This window comes from Botrytis deweyae, assembly GCF_014898535.1.
Source record: "Botrytis deweyae strain B1 chromosome Unknown BDEW_065, whole genome shotgun sequence".
In the NCBI taxonomy this organism is placed as follows: domain Eukaryota; kingdom Fungi; phylum Ascomycota; class Leotiomycetes; order Helotiales; family Sclerotiniaceae; genus Botrytis; species Botrytis deweyae.
The window spans coordinates 29,657-50,565 of NW_024066272.1; the positions used below are offsets into that span (position 1 = coordinate 29,657).

The 20,909-nt window shown below is 44.2% G+C and overlaps 9 protein-coding genes across 9 annotated transcripts; 4 read left to right on the top strand and 5 right to left on the bottom strand.

Moving 5' to 3' along the window:
- Positions 1 to 895: 895 nt before the first annotated feature.
- EAE98_012369 (uncharacterized protein) lies at positions 896 to 3,437 on the bottom strand (the record flags this gene model as incomplete). Its single annotated transcript, XM_038959994.1, has 7 exons — positions 896 to 1,903; positions 1,951 to 2,363; positions 2,416 to 2,818; positions 2,872 to 3,021; positions 3,081 to 3,150; positions 3,209 to 3,269; positions 3,347 to 3,437. 7 exons carry the CDS (start codon positions 3,435 to 3,437, stop codon positions 896 to 898), a joined length of 2,196 nt encoding a protein of 731 aa, XP_038803621.1.
- Positions 3,438 to 3,919: 482 nt separating this feature from the next.
- Positions 3,920 to 4,555, top strand: EAE98_012370 (uncharacterized protein; the record flags this gene model as incomplete). The annotated part of the gene is made up of 3 exons (XM_038959995.1): positions 3,920 to 3,956; positions 4,011 to 4,403; positions 4,452 to 4,555. The coding sequence occupies 3 exons, from the start codon at positions 3,920 to 3,922 to the stop codon at positions 4,553 to 4,555; spliced, it is 534 nt and encodes a 177-aa protein (XP_038803622.1).
- A 430-nt stretch (positions 4,556 to 4,985) lies between these two features.
- EAE98_012371 (uncharacterized protein) lies at positions 4,986 to 6,985 on the bottom strand. Its single transcript, XM_038959996.1, has 3 exons — positions 6,671 to 6,985; positions 6,231 to 6,616; positions 4,986 to 6,182 (listed from the first exon to the last, which is right to left on the bottom strand). Exons 1-3 carry the CDS (start codon positions 6,823 to 6,825, stop codon positions 5,155 to 5,157), a joined length of 1,569 nt encoding a protein of 522 aa, XP_038803623.1. The 5' UTR covers positions 6,826 to 6,985; the 3' UTR covers positions 4,986 to 5,154.
- A 275-nt stretch (positions 6,986 to 7,260) lies between these two features.
- Positions 7,261 to 8,067, top strand: EAE98_012372 (uncharacterized protein; the record flags this gene model as incomplete). Its single annotated transcript, XM_038959997.1, has 4 exons — positions 7,261 to 7,336; positions 7,417 to 7,667; positions 7,754 to 7,820; positions 7,880 to 8,067. The coding sequence occupies 4 exons, from the start codon at positions 7,261 to 7,263 to the stop codon at positions 8,065 to 8,067; spliced, it is 582 nt and encodes a 193-aa protein (XP_038803624.1).
- A 576-nt stretch (positions 8,068 to 8,643) lies between these two features.
- Positions 8,644 to 9,537, bottom strand: EAE98_012373 (uncharacterized protein; the record flags this gene model as incomplete). Its single annotated transcript, XM_038959998.1, has 2 exons — positions 8,644 to 9,108; positions 9,160 to 9,537. 2 exons carry the CDS (start codon positions 9,535 to 9,537, stop codon positions 8,644 to 8,646), a joined length of 843 nt encoding a protein of 280 aa, XP_038803625.1.
- An 823-nt stretch (positions 9,538 to 10,360) lies between these two features.
- On the top strand, positions 10,361 to 13,026 carry EAE98_012374 (uncharacterized protein; the record flags this gene model as incomplete). The annotated part of the gene is made up of 4 exons (XM_038959999.1): positions 10,361 to 10,392; positions 10,459 to 10,545; positions 10,593 to 11,479; positions 11,543 to 13,026. The coding sequence occupies 4 exons, from the start codon at positions 10,361 to 10,363 to the stop codon at positions 13,024 to 13,026; spliced, it is 2,490 nt and encodes an 829-aa protein (XP_038803626.1).
- A 420-nt stretch (positions 13,027 to 13,446) lies between these two features.
- Positions 13,447 to 14,795, bottom strand: EAE98_012375 (uncharacterized protein; the record flags this gene model as incomplete). Its single annotated transcript, XM_038960000.1, has 3 exons — positions 13,447 to 13,489; positions 13,590 to 14,541; positions 14,744 to 14,795. The coding sequence occupies 3 exons, from the start codon at positions 14,793 to 14,795 to the stop codon at positions 13,447 to 13,449; spliced, it is 1,047 nt and encodes a 348-aa protein (XP_038803627.1).
- Positions 14,796 to 14,857: 62 nt separating this feature from the next.
- EAE98_012376 (uncharacterized protein) lies at positions 14,858 to 16,305 on the bottom strand (the record flags this gene model as incomplete). The annotated part of the gene is made up of 4 exons (XM_038960001.1): positions 14,858 to 15,411; positions 15,462 to 15,556; positions 15,625 to 16,200; positions 16,278 to 16,305. 4 exons carry the CDS (start codon positions 16,303 to 16,305, stop codon positions 15,283 to 15,285), a joined length of 828 nt encoding a protein of 275 aa, XP_038803628.1. The 3' UTR covers positions 14,858 to 15,282.
- A 2,136-nt stretch (positions 16,306 to 18,441) lies between these two features.
- On the top strand, positions 18,442 to 20,536 carry EAE98_012377 (uncharacterized protein; the record flags this gene model as incomplete). Its single annotated transcript, XM_038960002.1, has 5 exons — positions 18,442 to 18,651; positions 18,748 to 18,917; positions 19,005 to 19,134; positions 19,193 to 19,564; positions 19,622 to 20,536. 5 exons carry the CDS (start codon positions 18,442 to 18,444, stop codon positions 20,534 to 20,536), a joined length of 1,797 nt encoding a protein of 598 aa, XP_038803629.1.
- Positions 20,537 to 20,909: the final 373 nt, after the last annotated feature.

The following is a 20,909-nucleotide window of genomic DNA, read 5'->3' on the forward strand; positions in this document are numbered from 1 at the left end:
CGGCATTCATTCCCTGAATGTATGATCAAGGACGAGGGGGTGATTCTGAAGGAGTCCCGGAGCTCAGCACTACATATTTTGCAGCCTCCTGGCAAGAAAGTAGCTAAAAACGGCCCAGGTCGTGTTTTCACAGCGCTAAGCTGCTGGCATTTTGCCCAATATAGATGGAGATGGCCTCTAGATTTTACGACTGGCATCTGAACAATCCGCGTCTCTGGGGAGATCTGCATGTGTTGCATCTGTTTTGAGAAAGCAATAGTCTCAATAGTAATGAAAAAGGAGAAATCAGTATCTGAATTACCCAACCGAATTGAGGATTTGGAAAAAATTCCAAGTACGGGCAGTGAGATTCCAAATATACTAGTAGGCGCGACAAGATAATACCCGTTTAGTTCTGAAAACACTTATTATTAGACCGAGATCCTTGAGATCAAGTCATACAATAACAACGTCCAGATTAGCTAGCAACAAGGGCACTTCTCCCCCGATTCTAGGCCCCGATTCGCTTCGGGTAAAATTGGGTATAAGCGCGGACTAGCAGGATGGACGTAGTGAGAAACTGACCAGGAGGCAGAGGCGGCGATGCTGGAATTGAACTGTCGAAATATGCGTAGTATACATAGTAGAATATTCGATAAACAGAAAGTAGGCACGTTTGACAACATCTAGAAGAACATTGTAAATCCAATACTCATAGCTTCTCGACGTAGCTATAATAAAAACAGTTATCTTGTATTGCAAAATTATGGTATTCGAGAATCGTATCAACCCATCTGACAAGTCACTACCAACATACGTTGTACGCCTGCTAGATAAATAACTTCACTTGACCATCTATGTCATGATATTTTCCCTTCCTCGATCTTTTCCTTTAGTTTCCACATGGCCCTGTGCACTACTTCTCAGACGTAGCCCCTTCCCTCTCACTGACATCTCTTCCGATATTCCTCGTATTCTCCACCGCCTTAGATACCAACTCGGAGAAAGCCTGATGGCCTTCTGTGAGTTTCTCATGAAGAGAACGTTCATCTCTGCATTCCTGGGCGCGATCTACAAGCCCCTTCCATCCTTCTTGAATTCTACCCTTCATCTCCGTATGATTTGGGAGATTTTTCATGTGACGATCAGCTTTATATTCCTTTTTATGATCTACTCTCCGTGTCAGATAGACAGTCGCGGTGTTCCCTTGGACAGCACGAATTCGATCGACCTCTTGTTGGTAGGCAGTATCGTATATATTGAAATCGGCTGCTGTAGGGGATTCAGCTATCAATTCTTGTACGGGTTCATTTAGAGGATCGCCGTCTTCCCCAACCCCGGCACCAATTCCTAGGTACAGAGGCTGTTCGTCCAAAGGATCGTGAGCGTGTCCCTTGTCACCAGATTGCTGTTCTCGAAACTCTGGGCGTTTTTCAATCGAATTGGATGAATCGGTCTTCACGATACTACGTGATTGAACTTTCTTGACTATAGGCTCCTCATCCACTACAATTGTACTAGAAGAGTCCATTCGGCTCGCCATAGTCCTAGGACCATCAGCCGATGGATATGTTCCATCATGGTGTACACCTTCAGCGGCAAGTGCTGCTTCAACTAGACGTCTATCCTCGAGATCCGAGCTTTTGGACCTATGAAGCGTGGATTCTTTTTGCTCGGTCATCCCCATAGAAGGGTGTAAAACACGAATACCTTTCCCTAATGTCTCAGAGATAGCATTAGGTCTCCTCTGCTCCATTTTAGACTTGAATTTCTTCACAGCCTTCATGACCGCGAGAAGACCCCTCATTTTAGCAGTTATTGCATGATTGACCTCGATTTCACTCGGCGGCTCAACTAGATTGGCAATATTCTCTTCCTTTGGTAGTAATGGGTCAGTTCCATTATTAGTCACCCAGGGATGTTCCTACTAAATGTCAGCCGTATTCGGTAAAACGTATAGGGGAAGCATACGCGAATTTCATCCATAGTAATTCTTTTTTTCGGATCTTTTTCTAGAATTCTTCTCATTAAATCGACAAATTGAGGGTCGGTACTCGGCTCATAGTCAACTTCGTCATTCTTGATTGCCTCATACAATTCAAGTACTCCGGTCCGTTCGAAAGGTATGTGACCGAAGCGCAGACAATACAATGAGATTCCCATGGACCATATGTCAGCTGCCCTTCCGGAAACATCGCCATGCTTCGTTACGCACAATTCTGGAGGTAAAAATGCCGGAGACCCTGTGGATTTGGCTGTCATCATATCTGAAGCTTTTTCAAACATCTCAGAAACTCCAAAATCCACAACTTTCAGCACGTCGTCTTCGGTCAAAAGTAGATTATCCGGCTTGATGTCTCGGTGCACAACGCCTTGAGCATGAACTTCGTGATGTGAGCCATTGTATCAATACAGAATATTACCGCGAGTACTCACGATATTCAATGCCAAGTATTAGATCTCTAAACCAGCATCTGCAACTTTCAACGTCATATGGATCTGCCTTCTCTCCAAGCCCAACCTTCATGACAACGCCTTTCTTACACATTTCCAAAACCATATAAAGTGAATCTTCCTCAGGATCATCCAAAACTTCTATCAAACTAACGAGATTGGGATGGTTCAATTTTTTCATGATAGCGATCTCCTCTTTAATGAGATACAAAGGATTTCCCCGTTGCTCATTGATATGGATGTCGGATGCCGAATGGCGATGAAGAGGGGAATTGAAACCGCTCCCTGCTGCGAGATTTCCGGGTCGTCTGACATAATGTGGCCTTCGAAGGATATTCGATTGTGCTCTTTTCCGTAACCTTGATTTGGAGAACTCTTTGACTGCCTATGTACCCAATATTAAACCAATGATCAATGGCTTAGGACAGAAGCCCTTACAAATTCCGTTCCGTACTGATCCACCGCTAGATGAACAGCCCCAAAAGAGCCCCTGCCAATTTCATCTTTGATAATATATTGATTAATATGATGTTCGGCTCTCCCATCTTCTTCATTATTCATGTATTCGGATCTTGCATCAAGCGTTTCCTTTTGCAATCAGCATATTTCTAAATGCGAATATCCAGATTGTGAGACTTGGGCCTAACCTTTACCTGCCGGTGTGCAGAGGCACTGCGACGGTGATGTCGAAGAGGACTTTGATATGCGGGGGTGGAACTTGAAGATCCATTAGCGGGAGATAAAGATAAGGAGGGGTCATTTGGAGGCGATTTACAGGTATTGTACCAAAGGTGGGCGACCATCAACTAATTCGCCGGGTATATCGAGAGAAATGCCTATGAAGGAGGTAAGTCGGTTTACACTATCAAGAGTATTGGTACTTGTGGTCGCGAGGTTGAAAGCCTTCACTTACCATGAGAAGGAAGAATGCCCGCATCAGCCTCTTTCTGGGTAATATCACCCGGATGACCTGGGTTTTCACAATCGCCAGCGAATGAAGACATTTTTTGTAGAAGTTAAATATCTCCCTTCATATCCCAAAGGCCAGCTATGTTGAAGGTCGAGCAAAAGAAAAGACAAAGAGAAGAGGTATTTGGATGGAAGGGGGGGGAAGAAGAGTAAGATTGAACAGAACCGTAAGGCTACCAAAAATTACTTTGACGAATGAGGAACTTTGGTCAAGGGGTCGGCCGATCTCTGGGATTAGAGGCGTCAGGCTTGCTTAGCTTGATAAAAGCTTAATTTGATAGCGTGCCTTTAGCCTGTACTATTAGTCTATCATGTTAATTTCGAACCTGGTGCCAAATTAAGGCCTACTAGGTACTATTCAACGTTGAACCACCCTTACCGTACATAATACATAATACATTCCATACAGAGTACATATCGACGAAGCCTTGTCAATAATAATAAGAGACGAGGCCGAAAGTGTCCCAAGAGAATATCAACATTCAGAAATACTTCAGACTACATCTACACTCTCACCATGGTCGTTTATTCCTTTTACATATTCGATAGGCATAGTAAGTCAATACACGTCTTGGAATTTGCAATTGACACTAAATCATATTCCTCAGCCGAATGCATCTATTCCAAACTCTGGCACCGCAATAATGACCGACCCCTCTCCACCACCGGCGCAACTGCGCGACCCATTTCCGGCTCCAGCAACTCCAGCGCCGTACCTCCTCTCAATGTTCCAGAACTTGCCGTGCCGAAGAGTCGCCCCGGGAAGTTGAGCGCGCAAGACGATGCGAAATTGATATTTGGAACTATATTCTCGCTGCGGAATATGGTGAGAAAGTTAGGAGGACCGGATGATAGCTTCATATCGTTTCGAACGGCTCAGTATAAGTTACATTACTATGAGACGCCAACGAATATCAAGTTCGTGATGCTTACCGACACACAAACTCCAACTATGAGGCAGGTGCTACATCAGATATATGTCAATCTTTATGTGGAATTTGGTATGGCCCTCCCCATTATCCTTAATACAATGTGCTGATACTTCGCAGTTGTCAAGAACCCGCTGTCTCCTGTCGAGCACTCTGGAGGCGAAGGAGTTGCAAACGAGCTCTTCGAGCTGGCCCTTGACCAATTCGTTAAAGGCGTTCTTTGATGTATAATGCGCGTTACGAACTTGATGATTTACACGCAGTGGATATTCAATGTCGCACAGCATTTAATTTTGGAATGTAATACAATAGAACATAGCTGCAGGTTGAGGCGTTTGGGGGTTATTGGAGTCGAGGTTAAAGGGGGCATATTAGTAGAACGGGGAGTTGAAATAGGAGCCGACCTGAGAAATCGAGGAAGTCAAAACGCCTGAACACCCAGTTCTGGGTTGGCTAGATAACATCATTGAAGCCGACTGGGTTTAGATTTGATAATCAAATGGTTTCCACGATATGTCTCACTTCACTCTTCATTGTCTAGGGTGGATTCGACAAATCAAACGATCTCCTATTCAAGGTTCTTTGTATCCTGGACTTTGAAGATCAAATCATAACATGTAAATCAAAGTGGGCCAAGCCGGATAGAACAGACGATGCAGCTCTCAAAGGTTTAAAGGATGATACAATTATGCCATTATTTTGGTATCTTTTACATGACTCGTTTCTTCTTTCGCCTCAATGAATTTCCCGCAACCTTGCCCAATAATGATTCCCATATTCCAAAAATTCCCTCGACTTTGTATAACTCTCGCCTAGATCCAATCTACAAAGATGCTACTTTGTCCGCGGGGTCTACCGCTTTCCCCCACGCACTTTCAAATCTGCTAGCAGTTCCCACGTCAATAAGACTATCTTGGCCATGCGAAGCCACAGAGGTCATTTCAGATTCGCCCAAGTCATTCCTTGGCACTAACACGGCACTCCCAAAATCATCGATCGGATTAATCTCATTCTCGTGACTAGAGTAAACCACGGCGGCAAAAGCCTCTAATTCCCTAACCTGCTCCATGGCTTGGAGGTATTCATTGGGCACACCATTTCCAATGGAATGAGCCTGTCTGGTAAGCACAGCTAAAATCAATGGAAGCTTTACCGCGTTTGGCTCAACGATTTCAGTAACACGAGCATCTTCAGGTTGAGACGGAATCTTGAAGCTTTGTTGAGCGATCTTTTGTTCAACAAGAGTTGAGAAACCGGCATCAAGGAGCATAGTCAGAACGTGGGAGAATGGTGGAGAATCAATAAGATCCGAGGTTTCATCAAGGAGTCGTCTTAATGGTGACACGGGGGATGATGAAGGTGTCTCAGGCTCCATAGTTTTCATGCCGGATTCTTTGATGACGAAATCCTCTTGGTCTCGAGGGGGCAAGAGGTACTGTAACCAGCGAGTAGCCTGCCTGTCTTCGGGAGTGGCTCCTTCTACCTTTTTACGGACCTCAAGCGTCAATTCAGAGAACTTAGCCATGGTGAGCTCTTCTCTAATAGAAGTATCCTTGAACACTTCTTTTACCGCAGCTTCAACCTTGAACATAACATCTCTCCACCCTCTGTGAAGTAGCCACCAGCTGAAGGTCAGATATCGTCTATTCGTCTCGAAGTCGTTTCCATAAGCTTGATCTGAATTGTCATCATCGTTGTTTTCCAAGCTTATTGTTGATTGCTCCACGCCGCCAGTAGCTAGCGAGACTACACTCGAAAGATAACTGCGACGTCCTAGGAGATTAAGTTGAATCCGTGTGAGTAGTGTGAGAAGAGAGAGTGTGTATATCAAAGTGAATGATCGCGTGATAGCTAGCAGATATTAGCAACGAATGTAAAATCGAACCTCAATTAGCTTACAGCTAATCTTAAGATCATTCCATAATTGCATCTTCGACCTTTTGATCTTTTGTGCTTGCTGTTCTCCTTGTTGTCCTCCATCTTGTGCTCCATCAACACCCAACTCTAATCCTGAAGGTATTCCGAGTTGGCTTATATGCATTCCACTATCACTAAAACTCACCATGCTTCTGCCATCGTCATCGGTAATACTAGGAGGACTGGAACCCCAATCTGATCGACGGTCGGCTCCATTTCGTGCCTGCTTCGCAGCTTTTTGTTGTTGCAACTCGTCGGTGATTCTCTCCGTTCTCAATTCTGCAAGAATGTTCTCGGTGGCGGTGGGCAGGAGGGCCAAGACGGTGTAAGTACAGTCCTCTTGATTTTGTTCAAACCGACGTCGAAGACTAAGAATAAGTGGATAAGCATAAGTCACTATCTCGGTGGGTATCAAACTTTACTTCTCTCGAGCTATACGATCACTACTCATACGTTGTCGAGCATCATGAATCTTTCCTAGCACGTACTGAGTAGCTACATAGCCTACACCAATCACTCCGAAACCAATCGCAAGGGGAGTTCTATTCCTCCTTGCCCATTTGCGAAGGGAATTCATGATTTTGTTCTTTTAAAGAAAAAGAATCAGACTACAATCACATAACGTTGAAGGATGATTGTTTAAAAGCTTGAAAGTGTGAAGAAAATGAAATAATATTGAATGCTGAAATGATAAAGTTTTAATTATAAGATTTCCCTCAGGAACCTTGAAATGTGAGGAAAGCTCCCTTTGTTGTCTCTGAAGGCCGAGGATGGTAATTTGCCAGCCGTGCCAGCCACAACTCGGCTGACAGACCCATTGATATACATGTACCGATAAGCATTCGAGTTTACTCCGTACACTATTGCATCTATTGCATAACTCCTTACCCCTCCATGTAAATGCACAAAGGCCAAAACGACCAAAGCTTAAAGTGCAAAGCTTTTATAAGGAGCACGATCGAACTCTGGAAACAACAAACACGAACACAAATGAGAAGATTGAATAGTGGCAATGGACCAGCGCAGACCGCCAGAGTATATTATTGAGGTGTTTGCGGACCCTACCTCGGTGAAAGAGGTCATTAGAGGCAAGTAGAAACGGTGTTTTCTTACCTTCGTCGACATGACTTGTTACTTTCATGCGCCTGCTAACTCGACTCCTATATAGGCATTCTACATACCATTTTCTTCCAACGTTTCTTCCCTTCTATTAAACCAAAGTCTCGCGATGTCTTGGACATGACTCTGCCATATATTGAGAATGTTGAAATTGAAACACTTATCGATCAAAGGACCGCTGCTCTGGTGCGGCAACTAGACACCACTTCGGAAACGGGCGCGAGAAATACTGGCGTGAGAGGACAAATGGCTGTTCAATTTTTTGAGAAGAAACGAAGAAAGGCTTGGTTCACGAAAGGCGTATGTTGATTCTGGAATCCAATTCCGATCATCCGGGTCGCATTCTCCCTATTCAAAGTATCTCCTTGCTAACTTGGACAACACAGGAGGAGGAGGTATGTTGGGAACAGTGGACTTTGGATGTTACATTGGCTACTCCGCGAACAGAAAGTGGTAAGGATATTCGAATGCTCCATTATATGGTTACGGCTGGCTCACACGGCGCTCTACAGAACGGGCAAAAGTTAGAAATGCGATGGAGGCAATGTTACTGAAAGCGGCAATGAAGATCGTAACAACAGTCAATATGGAGAAAGATCATATACCGCCTATTACCACGAGCGAGGCAAATCCATTTCCCTATCAGATTACTATAAACCCCAGAGCAGATAGTTGGGGGGCTCGTATGAGTTTGTTCTAATGCCGCAAGATGATATGGGCATTGTAAATATTGACGTTGGCGTTTCGGAGCTGGATAGAGGATACTTTGGATACAGATACCCAATATGAATTGATTTTTATTCAACATGATCCTATGCATCTCCTTAACATAACAGTAAGTGATGTGAGGCACATGATGACGTATTCTACCCACTCTTTCCATACATTTATCTCCAGATAACCAAATGCTGTATGCATATTTGCGGATCTAGATATTCAGCAACCCTTTACAAATCAACTTCATTGAAATAGTTATCATTGCTACCGTACTATGACCAGACTTAGGTATGAAGTTTAATGCCCGTATGTTGAAGAGATACTCAGCCATATGTTGTGGGTCAGTGTGTAATAAGTCACGAGTACAATCACATAGGTAAAACAGGTATTCGTGCCAATATAAACTTTCTTGGTTGTCAAAGTGTTCGATGCTTTATGGAGATGCTCAACTGTATGTTGCAATCAATACGAAAGTCACAAGTTAAATCATATGAGTAAGTTGCTCGTGCTAGACTTTCTTGATTCTCATAATATCATAAAATCGTAAATCCATATCACATCAGGCTTTGCTGAATCCCCTTCCCCTTCCACGCCCCCTGCCGAATCTAACACTACTCGGAACAAATCTCAGTGATGACATGGCTGTTTCTAAACCTTTCATCTGATCATCTTCTGGCTCAAGAACTGACGCAGCCGTCTCAGATACTTCCATGGCATCATCTTCTGTCTGCGCTGGGGGGACGCCGGATCCACCAGTAGGTTCTTGGTTGATGCCTTGATTGTTCAAAGTTGGCTCAGCAGTGGCGGCACGTTGCCTAACCTCTTCAACTTTCGTTTTTGCTGCCGAGCTGTGTCTTCGATGTCCATGGCGTCCTGATCTAAGCATGGAGCTTTTATGATCAATACCATCATTCACAACGAAGAAGTCATACTGCTGAGGGAACATATGTTTATCAATGAGATGCATACGTCTCTTCTGAGGAGTTGAGCATTTCCTATCACAGTCCTCAACAAAACAAGAATACTATTAAAGAATCAGTAGCTACAGGCTATACACGCTTAGGGATTATCTTACAATCTTTTCTCCTCGGTCTTTCCTAACACTAACCAACGCATCATGATTTTCCTCAATGTGAAGATTGAGGAAATGTTCCGAAGGAAGGTTCTTACGACATTCCAAACATCTGTTCATGTGAGACTTTTTATAGTGTACTTCATAGTCATCGAATGAAGGGAAGGATAATGTTCGCTGATGACCTGGCAAAGAGCACCGCATTACTGTAGGAGCTTCACCGGTCTCCTCACCAAGGTGAACAAGTTTGGAGGAGGCTTGGGGTGTAGAATTTGAGGTAGCTTGGGTTTCCTGTGTGTCGGATGGATTGGGAGTCTCTATAATCTCTGAATCTGGAGAAGAAGGATCATCAAACTCTTCATCTCGTAAACGTTTTGTCATTGTGTAACAAGATGAAAGAAAATGAGAAGAGTGTTATAAGATGCGGGGTAATTACTCTTATTATTGAAGAGTAGATGTTCCTCTGCTTCAAATTCTCTTCTTTACCTTCGATGATTGATATATCCTCACCCACCTACGGTTAAGATATCGAAGCTAATCGATGAGAATAAGTGAGTTTAGAGAGTTGAAGAATGACACCTGGGAGTTGGAAAAAGAAGGCTGCTATCTCTGAGTAATATGTGGTGCAACAATGTCCCAATATAATAGCTGAGTATTATTGCTTTTTTTTGTGACAACAGATTGCTTGTGTTGTGATATGCCATGTGGGAACCTCTGACATACTGGAAGGTCGCGTAGTATCTATTATTGTATGGTTAAAAGTTGCGAGGTTGTCTTGGCGGAAATATAAGGCGGTGTACAAAAAGGAATACGGCAGAAAAATAAGGGAAATCGTTACCAGTAGGAAGGATACTGGAGCATCACTTCAATCATAACTCATCATCGATTCCTTCCCCTCATTCTCCTCATGTATTCTCATAAGCATAAGGCTCAGAAAGACCATAAAGTCTTTTTGTCATTTCAATCTTGCTTGATTCCTTGAAACGATAATCGAATAGTGAATTATATTTCATCGAATTTGTATTCACCTTGATTTTTTGGCAGATTCCCCAAACTTCCATTTTGTGATCTTCCCTCACATTTATTTTCCCACCAGACTCCATGGCCAACTCCTACAACCATTATTCTTGTGCAGGAAGACAAATATCAACCTAACAATAAGTCGACCTTGGGGTTCTGTATAATCTCCCGAGGAACTTTAGCTATGGATAAATCTTCAATTCAACAAAACTGGCTGTAAGTTCCTATTGTCGCAGTCGCAAATATTGTGCCGCCGATTCATGCTAACTTTCGTCTCCTCAGCGTTGCACAAAAGATTGAAAAGGAGTTACAGTCGCAGCTGAATAAAGACTCCCCTACATTTGAAGATATTCAACATCTTCTCACACAGTCCGTTATTGTATTCTTGTCTTATCGCAGTACTCTAATCATGTCAGGTTGCGCATTGCTTGTGAAGCAGTTATCTTTGGCGACTTCGAATATGCTACTAAGCAGCGTGTACAACACCGTCTCTGGGACTCGCATAGTCTGATTAATTCCCGATATCGAAAGCTTGTCGCTCATTACCGTTCCGCCGATCAGAGACGCCGTGCTGTGGAGCGCCGAAAGCTAGAGAAGCACTATGTTGATTTCCTTAAAGAGAGTCAGTTTTTCTACAAGGGATACATCCAGCGTGTTGCTTCTCACTTTGGTCCTCTTCCTGCATTGCAACGCATCGCAAACCGTCTTTCTTTGAGCCCGCTGTCTGTGGACAAGCCTATCAAAGTTGGCAGAACCCTTGAACATCTGCTTAAGCTTTCCTGCCACTTCACCCTACTTCGTCTCGGAGACTTGAGTAGATATCGAAATGACTTAAGAACTAAAGAGCGCAGCTGGGACCCTGCCCTAGGGTATTATTCTCTAGCTGAAGCTCTTTATCCCGATTCCGGCAATGCCCACAACCAGATGGCGGTCATTGCTCTCGCCGACGGCAGTCATCTCGATGCATTATACCATTTGTTACGTGCAGTTGCTGTCAAGGAACCCCATACATTGGCTCGTGGAAACTTGGCTATTGAGTACAAAAAAATATCTACTAGTTGGGAGAAAGAAAGGCAGAGTAGACGTCGCCCAGCGCCCGTCGAGTCTGCTCTTGTCATTTGGTTCGTGAGACTACATGCAAGATTTTACAAGGGTGTGGAGTTTTCTACGCAAGGAGAATTAGAGAATGAAGTTTTGGGTCAATTGGTCTCGGCTTTGAAAGATCACTCTTTTGAGGAAACTCTAAACAAGTTGGTGCTAATCAATATGGCTGCAAATTATCTGGCAACCCAGAGGCTTACAGGTAAGTTGATCCCTCTTATCTTGATGTTAATTTTCCACGTAGAGATTTTGACATGATATGTAGAAGCAGAGGGTGGTGTAACCGATGACCTCAAAAAGTCTTTTTATTTCCTTCTTGGCTTCAATCTTCAGGTATTCTGCGTCCTGCTACAAGCACTTATCTCAGAGCTTGCCGATGCAGCCGAAGCAGAAAACCTGGAGTCTTTGACCGCCACAGATTCATCTGGCGATTCCTTCGAAAAGCTCAGCCCAGTCGCAATTAGAGTCCTCCCCACCATTCGACAATATTTCGCTTGGATTATCTCTCAACGTCTCCTTCTTGTCGGCCTTGGAGATGGAGTCGACCGGGAGTCTACAGGTCCATTAATTGGTCATATTCAGAGAATGTGGAAGACCGCTGCAGATGCACTTTCCGCCCTCGTCGGGTTCTTTCCTGTCGCATCGCTTCCTTATCTTTCGTATTTGTTGCCTGAAGACGAACAGACACTCGGTTTTAAGCCTCTCCGGGATTTGCCAGATGGTTTGGAAGAATACAGTCTCTACAATAAAGATGATGGCTTTTTGAAAGCTCGTATCTCCGACGGTATCATTCGACAATCCCACAACGAGAACTATGCTCGTATCCGGGATATCTTACGAGCTGGCATGGCTCTCCATTTTGAAAAACCGTGTCCAATTATGATGACCGATGATAGCAGATTTGTCTATGGTACCGAAAGCACTATCGTACCCCCTTCAAATGGCTCTGCAACACCAAGTCAGCCAGCTAAATCCACTTACGCTGTGCAGAATGACACGAACACCAGCAACGAGGTGGTTGTAGTATCGGACTCCTTGGGCATTATGGATAATGAAATGAATCGTATGGTAGACGATTTACTCGAGCCTGCAAGTCTTGCTCCTAGCGAAGATACATCTTATGGTATGAGCAGCTCTACTGCAAATGCGGTATTTGCGCCTATTGGCTCTGAAAGAACACGTCCATTGGCAAGTAACCATATAACACCCACCAAAGGCTTTCCAAGTCTACCTGGAATCTGGGGCTCGCCCTTCACACCCAAGCCTAATGAGCTTCGACCCATCAGTCCCGAAAAGTCATCAAGCTCTGGTGGATTTTCATCAATGAATTACTCAACCAGTAAAGACCAACTTGCTGCTGTCGCGGCCCTCGACAACATGACTGGAATGCAACAACGAGGCACAAATGGTGTTGCGAATAATGCAAGGAACCAATTCTCATCTTCTAATGCCTCCACGCCAGTCAACCAAATGTTGCAGGAGTCATTGACGAAACAGTTCGGACCTATGTCAATCTCATCATCGGGGTTTTCAACAAATAGCAGCATCTATGGGAACAACTCGCCACCAAAGGCATACTACGGTAGAACCTTGGGTCGCCCATCCTATAATAGCCATGATAGTAGTATCTATACTGGTGCTAGCGAATTTGATCGAGGTACTATGTTACAGAGCTCAATCTGGAACAGTCAAACTGAGAATGACAATTACAACAATACACCCCCCGCTGGACAAGGTCACCGAGGCTGAGTTCAATTCATTATCATGAATCATTGAAGGTTCATCATAACCCACCAATCTAATATCGTCATCATCCACATCTTCATCCGATACCCGTCTTGCGTCTGTCGTCACTAACCAGTAAGATGTTTTCACTCTTACACAGTCCAGGTTATCAACAAGAATCATCAGCAATCATCACCAGACAGATGTCATTGACACATTGTAAGAAGATCACAGTCAGAAGCTGTAACCGAGAGCGAAAAGCAGATATCAGTAAATAACTTTTTATTGGGTTTCTAAAAAACACGCTAGCTCTATGAATTGATCGTGGAGGATCGTAAAGTCAATGCATCATGCACTACATCATTTCGATTGTAGACGCTCCTGTTGTTGAAACCATCACCCGAACGCCGTCTAGAATCAGAATGAGGAATAGCTTATAGGTATCTATTGGCTGGTGGGCTTGTAAGTCTGCTTAGGGAAGGGGAATCTGCAAATATCGTTAGTCTGTAATGTAGACAATTTGATGAAATTGTACACCGAGTTTTGACCAATGTAATGTGCATGTGTGAAATTTATGAAAGACTTACGAAGGACCCAACTCCTGAATGCTCAACTTAGCCAACCATTGTCCTTGATCAACGCATTGATCGAGGGATTGTCCAGCAACCAAACCAGCAGTAAAGCCAGCGGCGAAAGCATCTCCTGCACCAGTGGTATCGTTGATCAAGTTCTTGTCGATGGCATGGACAGGGTATTCCTTAACATCTTGTCCGTTGACAGCTACAACGGTAGGAAGAGTTCCTTGTGTGATAATAGCAACTCTCTCTCTCTTCTTGTTCTCCTTTGGCAAAGCAGCCAATGCCTTAGCAATCTCCTTGATGTCCTTGGATTCAACACCATGGCTTTCAGCCCAGGCCAAAGCCTCAGTCTCATTACCAATTACATAATCCCAGTAAGGAGCAGTAGCATCAAGAGGCTCCTTGAAGAACTGAGAAATGAATGGTGCAGAGAGGGAAAAGACAAATGCCTTGTTGTTCTTGGCAGCCTCTTCAGCGAGAGCTTGAATAGCTGGTGGGCAGACGGTCAAATGGTATCCACCAACAAAGTAGTGTGTAGCATTCTCAACCAACTTCCAGACCTCGGGGGACTTCAAATGTTCCAAATCGTAGTGATTGGCAGCGCCCAAATCGGTACACATAGATCGGTTGTGGTCAGTGATCACAACACCACAGCGTCCGGTGGGTTGAGTTTTGTCAACACGGTATTCAACACGGAGACCGGCGGTCTTGACAGCATCGTGCAAGATGGCGGCATATTTGTCGTCGCCGACTCCGCCAAGGAATACAACGCTGTTGGGAGGGAGAATGTATTGGGCTCCACGAGCAGTGTTTTGGGCTCCACCTCCGGCAATCAATTTGGCGGAGTAGTTGTTGAGGAGATCTTCGTAGATGCCGGCGTGTTTCTCTTCAGCGAGGATGGCATCGTTGGGCTTGAGGCCGTATTTGTCGAGAAGGGCTTGGTTTCCCTGGGCTTGGATATCTGAATGGCGGAGTTAGTTTGAGTTAAATAGGTGTATTAGCAGACTCAGTTTGGAAGCTTAAATGGAGATAGCTTTCTCCCTTGAGAATGATGAACTCGAGCCTCGAAATTTGCTACTTCGAAGCTATTGAGAGCTCTACATGTTGATTGTGCGTCCAAGAGTGAGACATTAAGGAATGCTTGAGGTTATAACTCTACTTACCAAGCAATGGGTTCTCCAAGCAAAGGAGGGCGTATTCTTTAGTTCCAGACATCGTTACTATAGCTCTGATGGTATATTTTAAGTTGTTATATTTTAATGGCGGGGTTACGGCGTGGTGAAGAAAGATATGGTGGGGCTGAAATTGGGCTTGGCTTCCGAGAAACAAAGGCCCACTGCGAGGAACCAATCTTCTTAAGTAGGTCATAATGGAGCCAAGAAGTATTGTTCCCACAGTTCACAAAATATGTAAGGGTGCTTAAAATCACAGAATAAACGTATGCCCTTGTGAAATGATAATCCAGTCATTGGAGATTAAGAGGTTCAATTTTTTTGGATTCAAGTTGGTAGAAAAGCCATCAATTCATTTTGTTTAGTGCCTGTTAACATGCTATCAAGATCTCCAGATCACTAGTAAATCATGCCAGAGCACACAAGATTGTTTGGTAGAATTCTTTTCTGTCATCCTCGTTGAGATCCATCCCAAATTACAAAGATGCAGGCCCAACATATCCGAAGCAATGAAAATCCCCTCAACTCGCTCAATCCTTGACCTTTTGGGTACCACGTAACAGACCAGTTCTTCTCGCAGCAATGAGACCAGCCTTTTGACCTTGTGCAGCGTATCTTGAGATTGTGGATGCTTTACCAATATGTTGATGGTTACCACCCTATTTCTTATTAGCGCTTGATTCTGGCATAAATGGTTAATTTTACATACTCCGTGAGGATGGTCAACAGGGTTCATGGCAACACCACGAGTCTTTGGCCAGGAGTTACGCTTGACGGCGAACTTGTGCTTAGCACGGGATGCCTCTGTATGAATTATCAGTATACCAAACTTTCCATGTCATTTATTGTCGATTGGGCCTTTCAAAACGTACTCAAGAGAGGTTTGTCGGTTCTTCCACCACCAGCAACGATACCGATCATTCCACGGGCACTGCTCTTAATGACCTTCTTGGCACCGGATGGAAGCTTGACACGGGTCTTGCCCTCATCAGGGTTGTGTCCGATAACAGTAACATAGTTACCAGAGGTACGTCCCAACGCACCACGGTCGCCTGCCTTCTCCTCAACGTTGGAGATAACGGTACCTTCTGGAACAGATCCGAGAGGGAGAACGTTTCCGACTGTGAGATTGGCGTTCTTTCCAGCGTAGATGAATTGACCGGTGTACATTCCTTCGTTGGCGATGAAAGTCTCGGTGTGGAGCTTGAATCTGTATGGATCGCGGAAGACAACCTTGGCGAGAGGAGCACCACGTCCTGGGTCGTGGATGATGTCCTTTACGACACCACGGACGTAACCGTGTCTCTCAGCATAGTCGAGAGTTCTGAACTGAGCTGGTGCCTTGTTCAATCTGGTGTTGGCTGTGAATATCGAGCCACGGCCCTTTCTTTGGTTCCTAATCACCCTACCCACTGTTTTACAAGATGTTAGCAGACTTCTAAAGCATGCTGTCGAAGGATGAGGTTATTCTGAGTCCAATTGGGAGAGCGCCAGGTGAAAAAGGGCGCGATCAATCTCATTTTACAGTGAAAAATGATCTTGGAAAAATTCATCTATGATGTCTTGGGATTGCAAAGCAGAAATTGAAGTTGTAACTTACTTTTTGCAGTTGTCGCGACGGTTTGAGAGAATTGTGTCGGGGAAGAGGTTCAAGAACTTTCATTTCAATAGAGGAAGGAACGAATATTTCGAGTGTGTGCCTGCCAAAAATGATAAGCGACCGCACTAGTCCCGAAAAGAATGGATGTTGTGGCCTGAAGTTCGAGATGAATAATTTAAGGCTGCTGTTACAAGGATACGCTAGTGGATATTTCTACTGACGACTGTCGATACTGACCCAAAATCTACCTCAACAAATGAATTCCAATGTCATGAATCGCGGCCCGACAATGAAAGGCGGTACAATGTACCAACTAAAGGTAAACATTGAGGACTGGTATCATTGTTTGAGTTGGGTTATCACTATCTTGGTGTCAACCTTGACTGACTTTTCCCTTCATCGCTGCATCTTGTGTTCTACATCATATATCATTTAAGACTGATGTCGCATTAATGGATTCAAGAACTGCACACGTTTTAGTTGGTGGTATCTACAAGCATGTGGATTCATTGGGGATTTCCTGGGCCTTTGGATAGTGTTCTGAGGCGATCTTCAAATTCTCCAGCGTTCTATCAAAATGTCTTCATTATTGCCACTTTTTGTTGTGATTGTGTAGTACCTCATGACTGTGTGGATTTTTGAAGTTGGTGAATTGCATGGGTGGTGCAGAGCTAAGCCATGTGAGCCATATGCCCTACGCAGCGAGGAATTGCGGGGTGCGCAAATCGCGACCAGATAGCAGGCTTTTCAATGTCCAAGAGTATTTCAACTATCGGGAATCACTTCTGCCCATTGTACTGTTGTACAGCTTGAACTTCATGTACTCATTGTATTTGCGATTCTTAGAGTTTTGCGGAAATTTTGTTGTCTCCCTCACCAATCCGAGTTCCGAGCTACTACCGTGGACACATTTTCAAAGTCCCAAGTTATTTGAACAATTGAGAGGTCCGGTTTCTTCCTAAATTTGAGGCTGGGCGTTATGCGCGCAAGATACGTGGGATTAACGCACTATGACTGGCATGGAGATTTTGTGTCTTTTCCTCCAAGTTCGCGTTTCAACCACAGGCACGTTTTCAATGTCTGAAATCAGTTCAACAATCAAATGGCCTTCATATGTTCAGGCTTTGGCTTTAGCTAGAGAGATATGACGTTGCAGAATTTAAGTTGTGGGCAGTTGTATATTCGACCGTCCAGGTACTTTCGTCACCACTTAAACCTCGGGCGCAAGATCAATCACAACTTAGCTTTCGACGTCTTAATTATTACTTCCAATCCATCAATTCCAATAATTCTTCGTCGGATACAAACTATTATCTCTTTATGTATATATTTCTATATTTATATGAAAATACAATTGCCAATTGTGAAGGAGGGGTTATCCGATCGTATACGAATTCCGTACGGTAACTATATGTTTAACAAATTTCTCTATGTTTATATCTTCAAAAAAATTCAAGCCAGGTGAGTCCAAAATTGTTTCCATTGAGTATCTTCGTAAGCGAGTGTGGGTGGTTTTCCCTTACATGGCATTGCCGAATTTCCATCCCATGCATCAAACAACAATCCAATGTCTTCTTGAATATAGAGCATTGGGGAATACATAAGGTAAAAGGGATGGATATTGCTGTGGGTTCCTTTGGATGCGAAATTTCGTGCGTCACTAAAGATGATACTACCTACCGACCATAATACGTCAGATAGGTGCGATGGTTGGGCGGGCAAAAAGGCCAATACTTGAGTTTGGATTTGAGCAGTTATTGTTGGTGGAAGTTGGAAAGGGAATGAACTTCGTGGGGAGAGACAAAACGTGGTATACGACATGGGGTTAGGTGGTATCAAAGAATGCTCGGAAATATCGAATCGTACTATTGGACTAATAGAAAGACTGCTGGTACCTTATTCACCGCTTGCCTGACGTCCCTTTGTGTTGTACGTGCGTGACAGAATGCTTAGACCAATAAATCTCAAGTCGCGCTTGTCGGCAATATCTTTGAGCTTCCTCTGACTTCATCATCTAAAAAGCTTCTTATCAAACAACCTCAGAATCTTAGGATCTCAGAATCTCAGAACACCACAACTCAACCACAACATGGCATCTTCTGACGACTCTTCGGATCTCTCCTCTGTACCATCTGAGGACGAAAGTTTACAATTAACAAAAAAAGATGGCATTCTTAAATTCTTCTCAAAAGCCCCAAAACCAACTGCTGCACGTAAAATTGAGACTTCTCCACCACGACCAAAGAGAGAACCATCACCACCTCATGAATATGTTCTGGCAGATAATCCAGATATCGCCGTACGTATAACTCTTATCGTCGCGTGTTAGAGGATTTTACACGTACAAATCGCGTGGTTGCGGTGTTCAATGGTCGCTAACACAGATTCTATGCAGTTTATCGTCATGTTCCGTGCCCGGTTCAGTGAAGTATTCCCGAAATCTCTACCCAACTTTGGACCCCAAGAATTGGAACACGCTGTTGTTGGTACTACGCCTGGGGAGCATGCGGAGCAATTTCTCTGCGCATTATTGGGGCTTCTCTTAAATAGAAAGCAGGATGTGAAGTAGGTCATATTTGCGACATGTGTGCCGTGGCTCGCATAACTTCGAAGTTTCTGCAGAATCAATGGCTAATCACTTATCGAACACAGAGCTGGACATTATAATCGTGCTCTCGAGGAAGCCGTTCAAACACATAAACTACAATGGGCGAAGGATTGGGAAAGCAAGAACCCTCTTTCTGGAGGGGCAACGTTCACTTCTATGTCTCCTACAGAGCGGGTAGGTCACTTATCCATTGTCTACGGAAGGATTGAACCTTACTTATTTGAAATTATAGCTTACTCTACTACGTACCCTCATACTCTGGTCCTTAGCCTCCTCCGACGTGGTTAAGGGTATGATTACAGCCTCATACAAGCAAACTCGCCATGAAGATGATTTGAACCAACCACTTTCTGTACAGCCTTGGGGATCAGATGCCGACAGACGTCGTTACTATTTAGTGGAAGGTCTGGACGACACACACTTTAGAGTTTACAGGGAGAGCAACTATACCGGCTTGAAGAGAACTTGGTGGAGCGTTGCAAGTGATATTGATGAGTTGAAATTGTTAGCAGAGAAACTAGTCAAGGACGATGGTGGTCAAAAAGCCCGAACACTAAGTGGGAAAATGCTTGCGGCAGTTCCACGTTTCGAGGCGACTGAAGAGGTATGATCTTCCTAGTCTCAGTACTTTCTTATTTTCAGATTGACTAACATTTTACAGAAACGAAAGAGAAGAGAATATCGACAAGCTCGCAAAGAGCAATTTAAACGTCCTGAACCAAACTTCTCGATGTATGAAGGTCGTACCAGAGGAAAGCGCATGAAGTACACGTACTCGGACGATGAAGATGAGGTCTTCTCTGACACTACTGGATCCCGCCGTTCTACTCGAAACACTGGCAGCCACACCCCAGCTGAGCCAACGGGGCCTACTGTTACATTAAGTGGTCGTCAGGTCAGATCTCGTGTTGGTGGAGTTTATGGTGAAAGCATTATCGGTGGGACGCATGCTGCTGCGGATAGTCGTGGAGACGTCGAACTGGGTGAAGAGTCAGAAGAGGTAACTTCTAGGCCACGCCGTGCTGGTGCTTCCAGTCGCGGTCGCGATTGGGCTTCTAAGGGAAAGCACATTGAGGGATATAACTCAGTGGACGAAATGGACGACGATGAGGAGGAGGATGCTAGTGAGCAAGATTATGGCGATGACGAGGAAGACGACGATCAAGTATCTCTAGCAAGCGATGTTGAGGAAATCGAAGATGAGCCTGCAGAGGAGACCGATGGAATTGAACAAATGGAGGATGACGAAGACGAGCAGAAGAGCTTAATTGTCAAGCTCCCAGTCAAAACTCCAACACCGGAGCAGAAGACTACGATTAAACTTCATCTAAGTCCACAGTCTAAATCAAATTCGGACAGCGTGGCTCCTCGACAGGATCCAAGCCCACCTACATCTACGGAAGTCACCAGTGAAGGGAAGGCTATTTCGACCGAAGCCGATAAGAAAACCAAGCCGATTTCCATCACGACGAAACCAATTCAAACTCAACTCTCGCCTACTCTCACTTTCCGTGGTAGCCCTGAGAAAGCTTCCACCCTGCCACCATCAATCAATGTCGGCTATGGTGGGTCTTAATGTTGTAATTTTTAATCATGATAGCGGGTATGGAAAAAGGCGTAATATTGACAAAAGGCGTAAAGATAAATGGAGGGTGATTTGCTTGGATGGGAGCTACTAAAGCTGATCATTGGGTATACTTATGTTCTCCGATATACATAGTCATCTTCCGAGGCATATTAACATAAGTATTTATGCTACTCTTAGCTCATGATAGAATGGAGAAAATCTCATAGCTATTGCACGATAATTTTATGCCTACATGTGTCTTCTCCATCCTACCACGATCGGCCTCAAAAGAGCCCGGTACTTGAAGAGAGATAGATACAGTGTTGTGATGAGATGATGCATCAAGTTATTTTGCTATCCCAATATATCAAATGCATCCTCA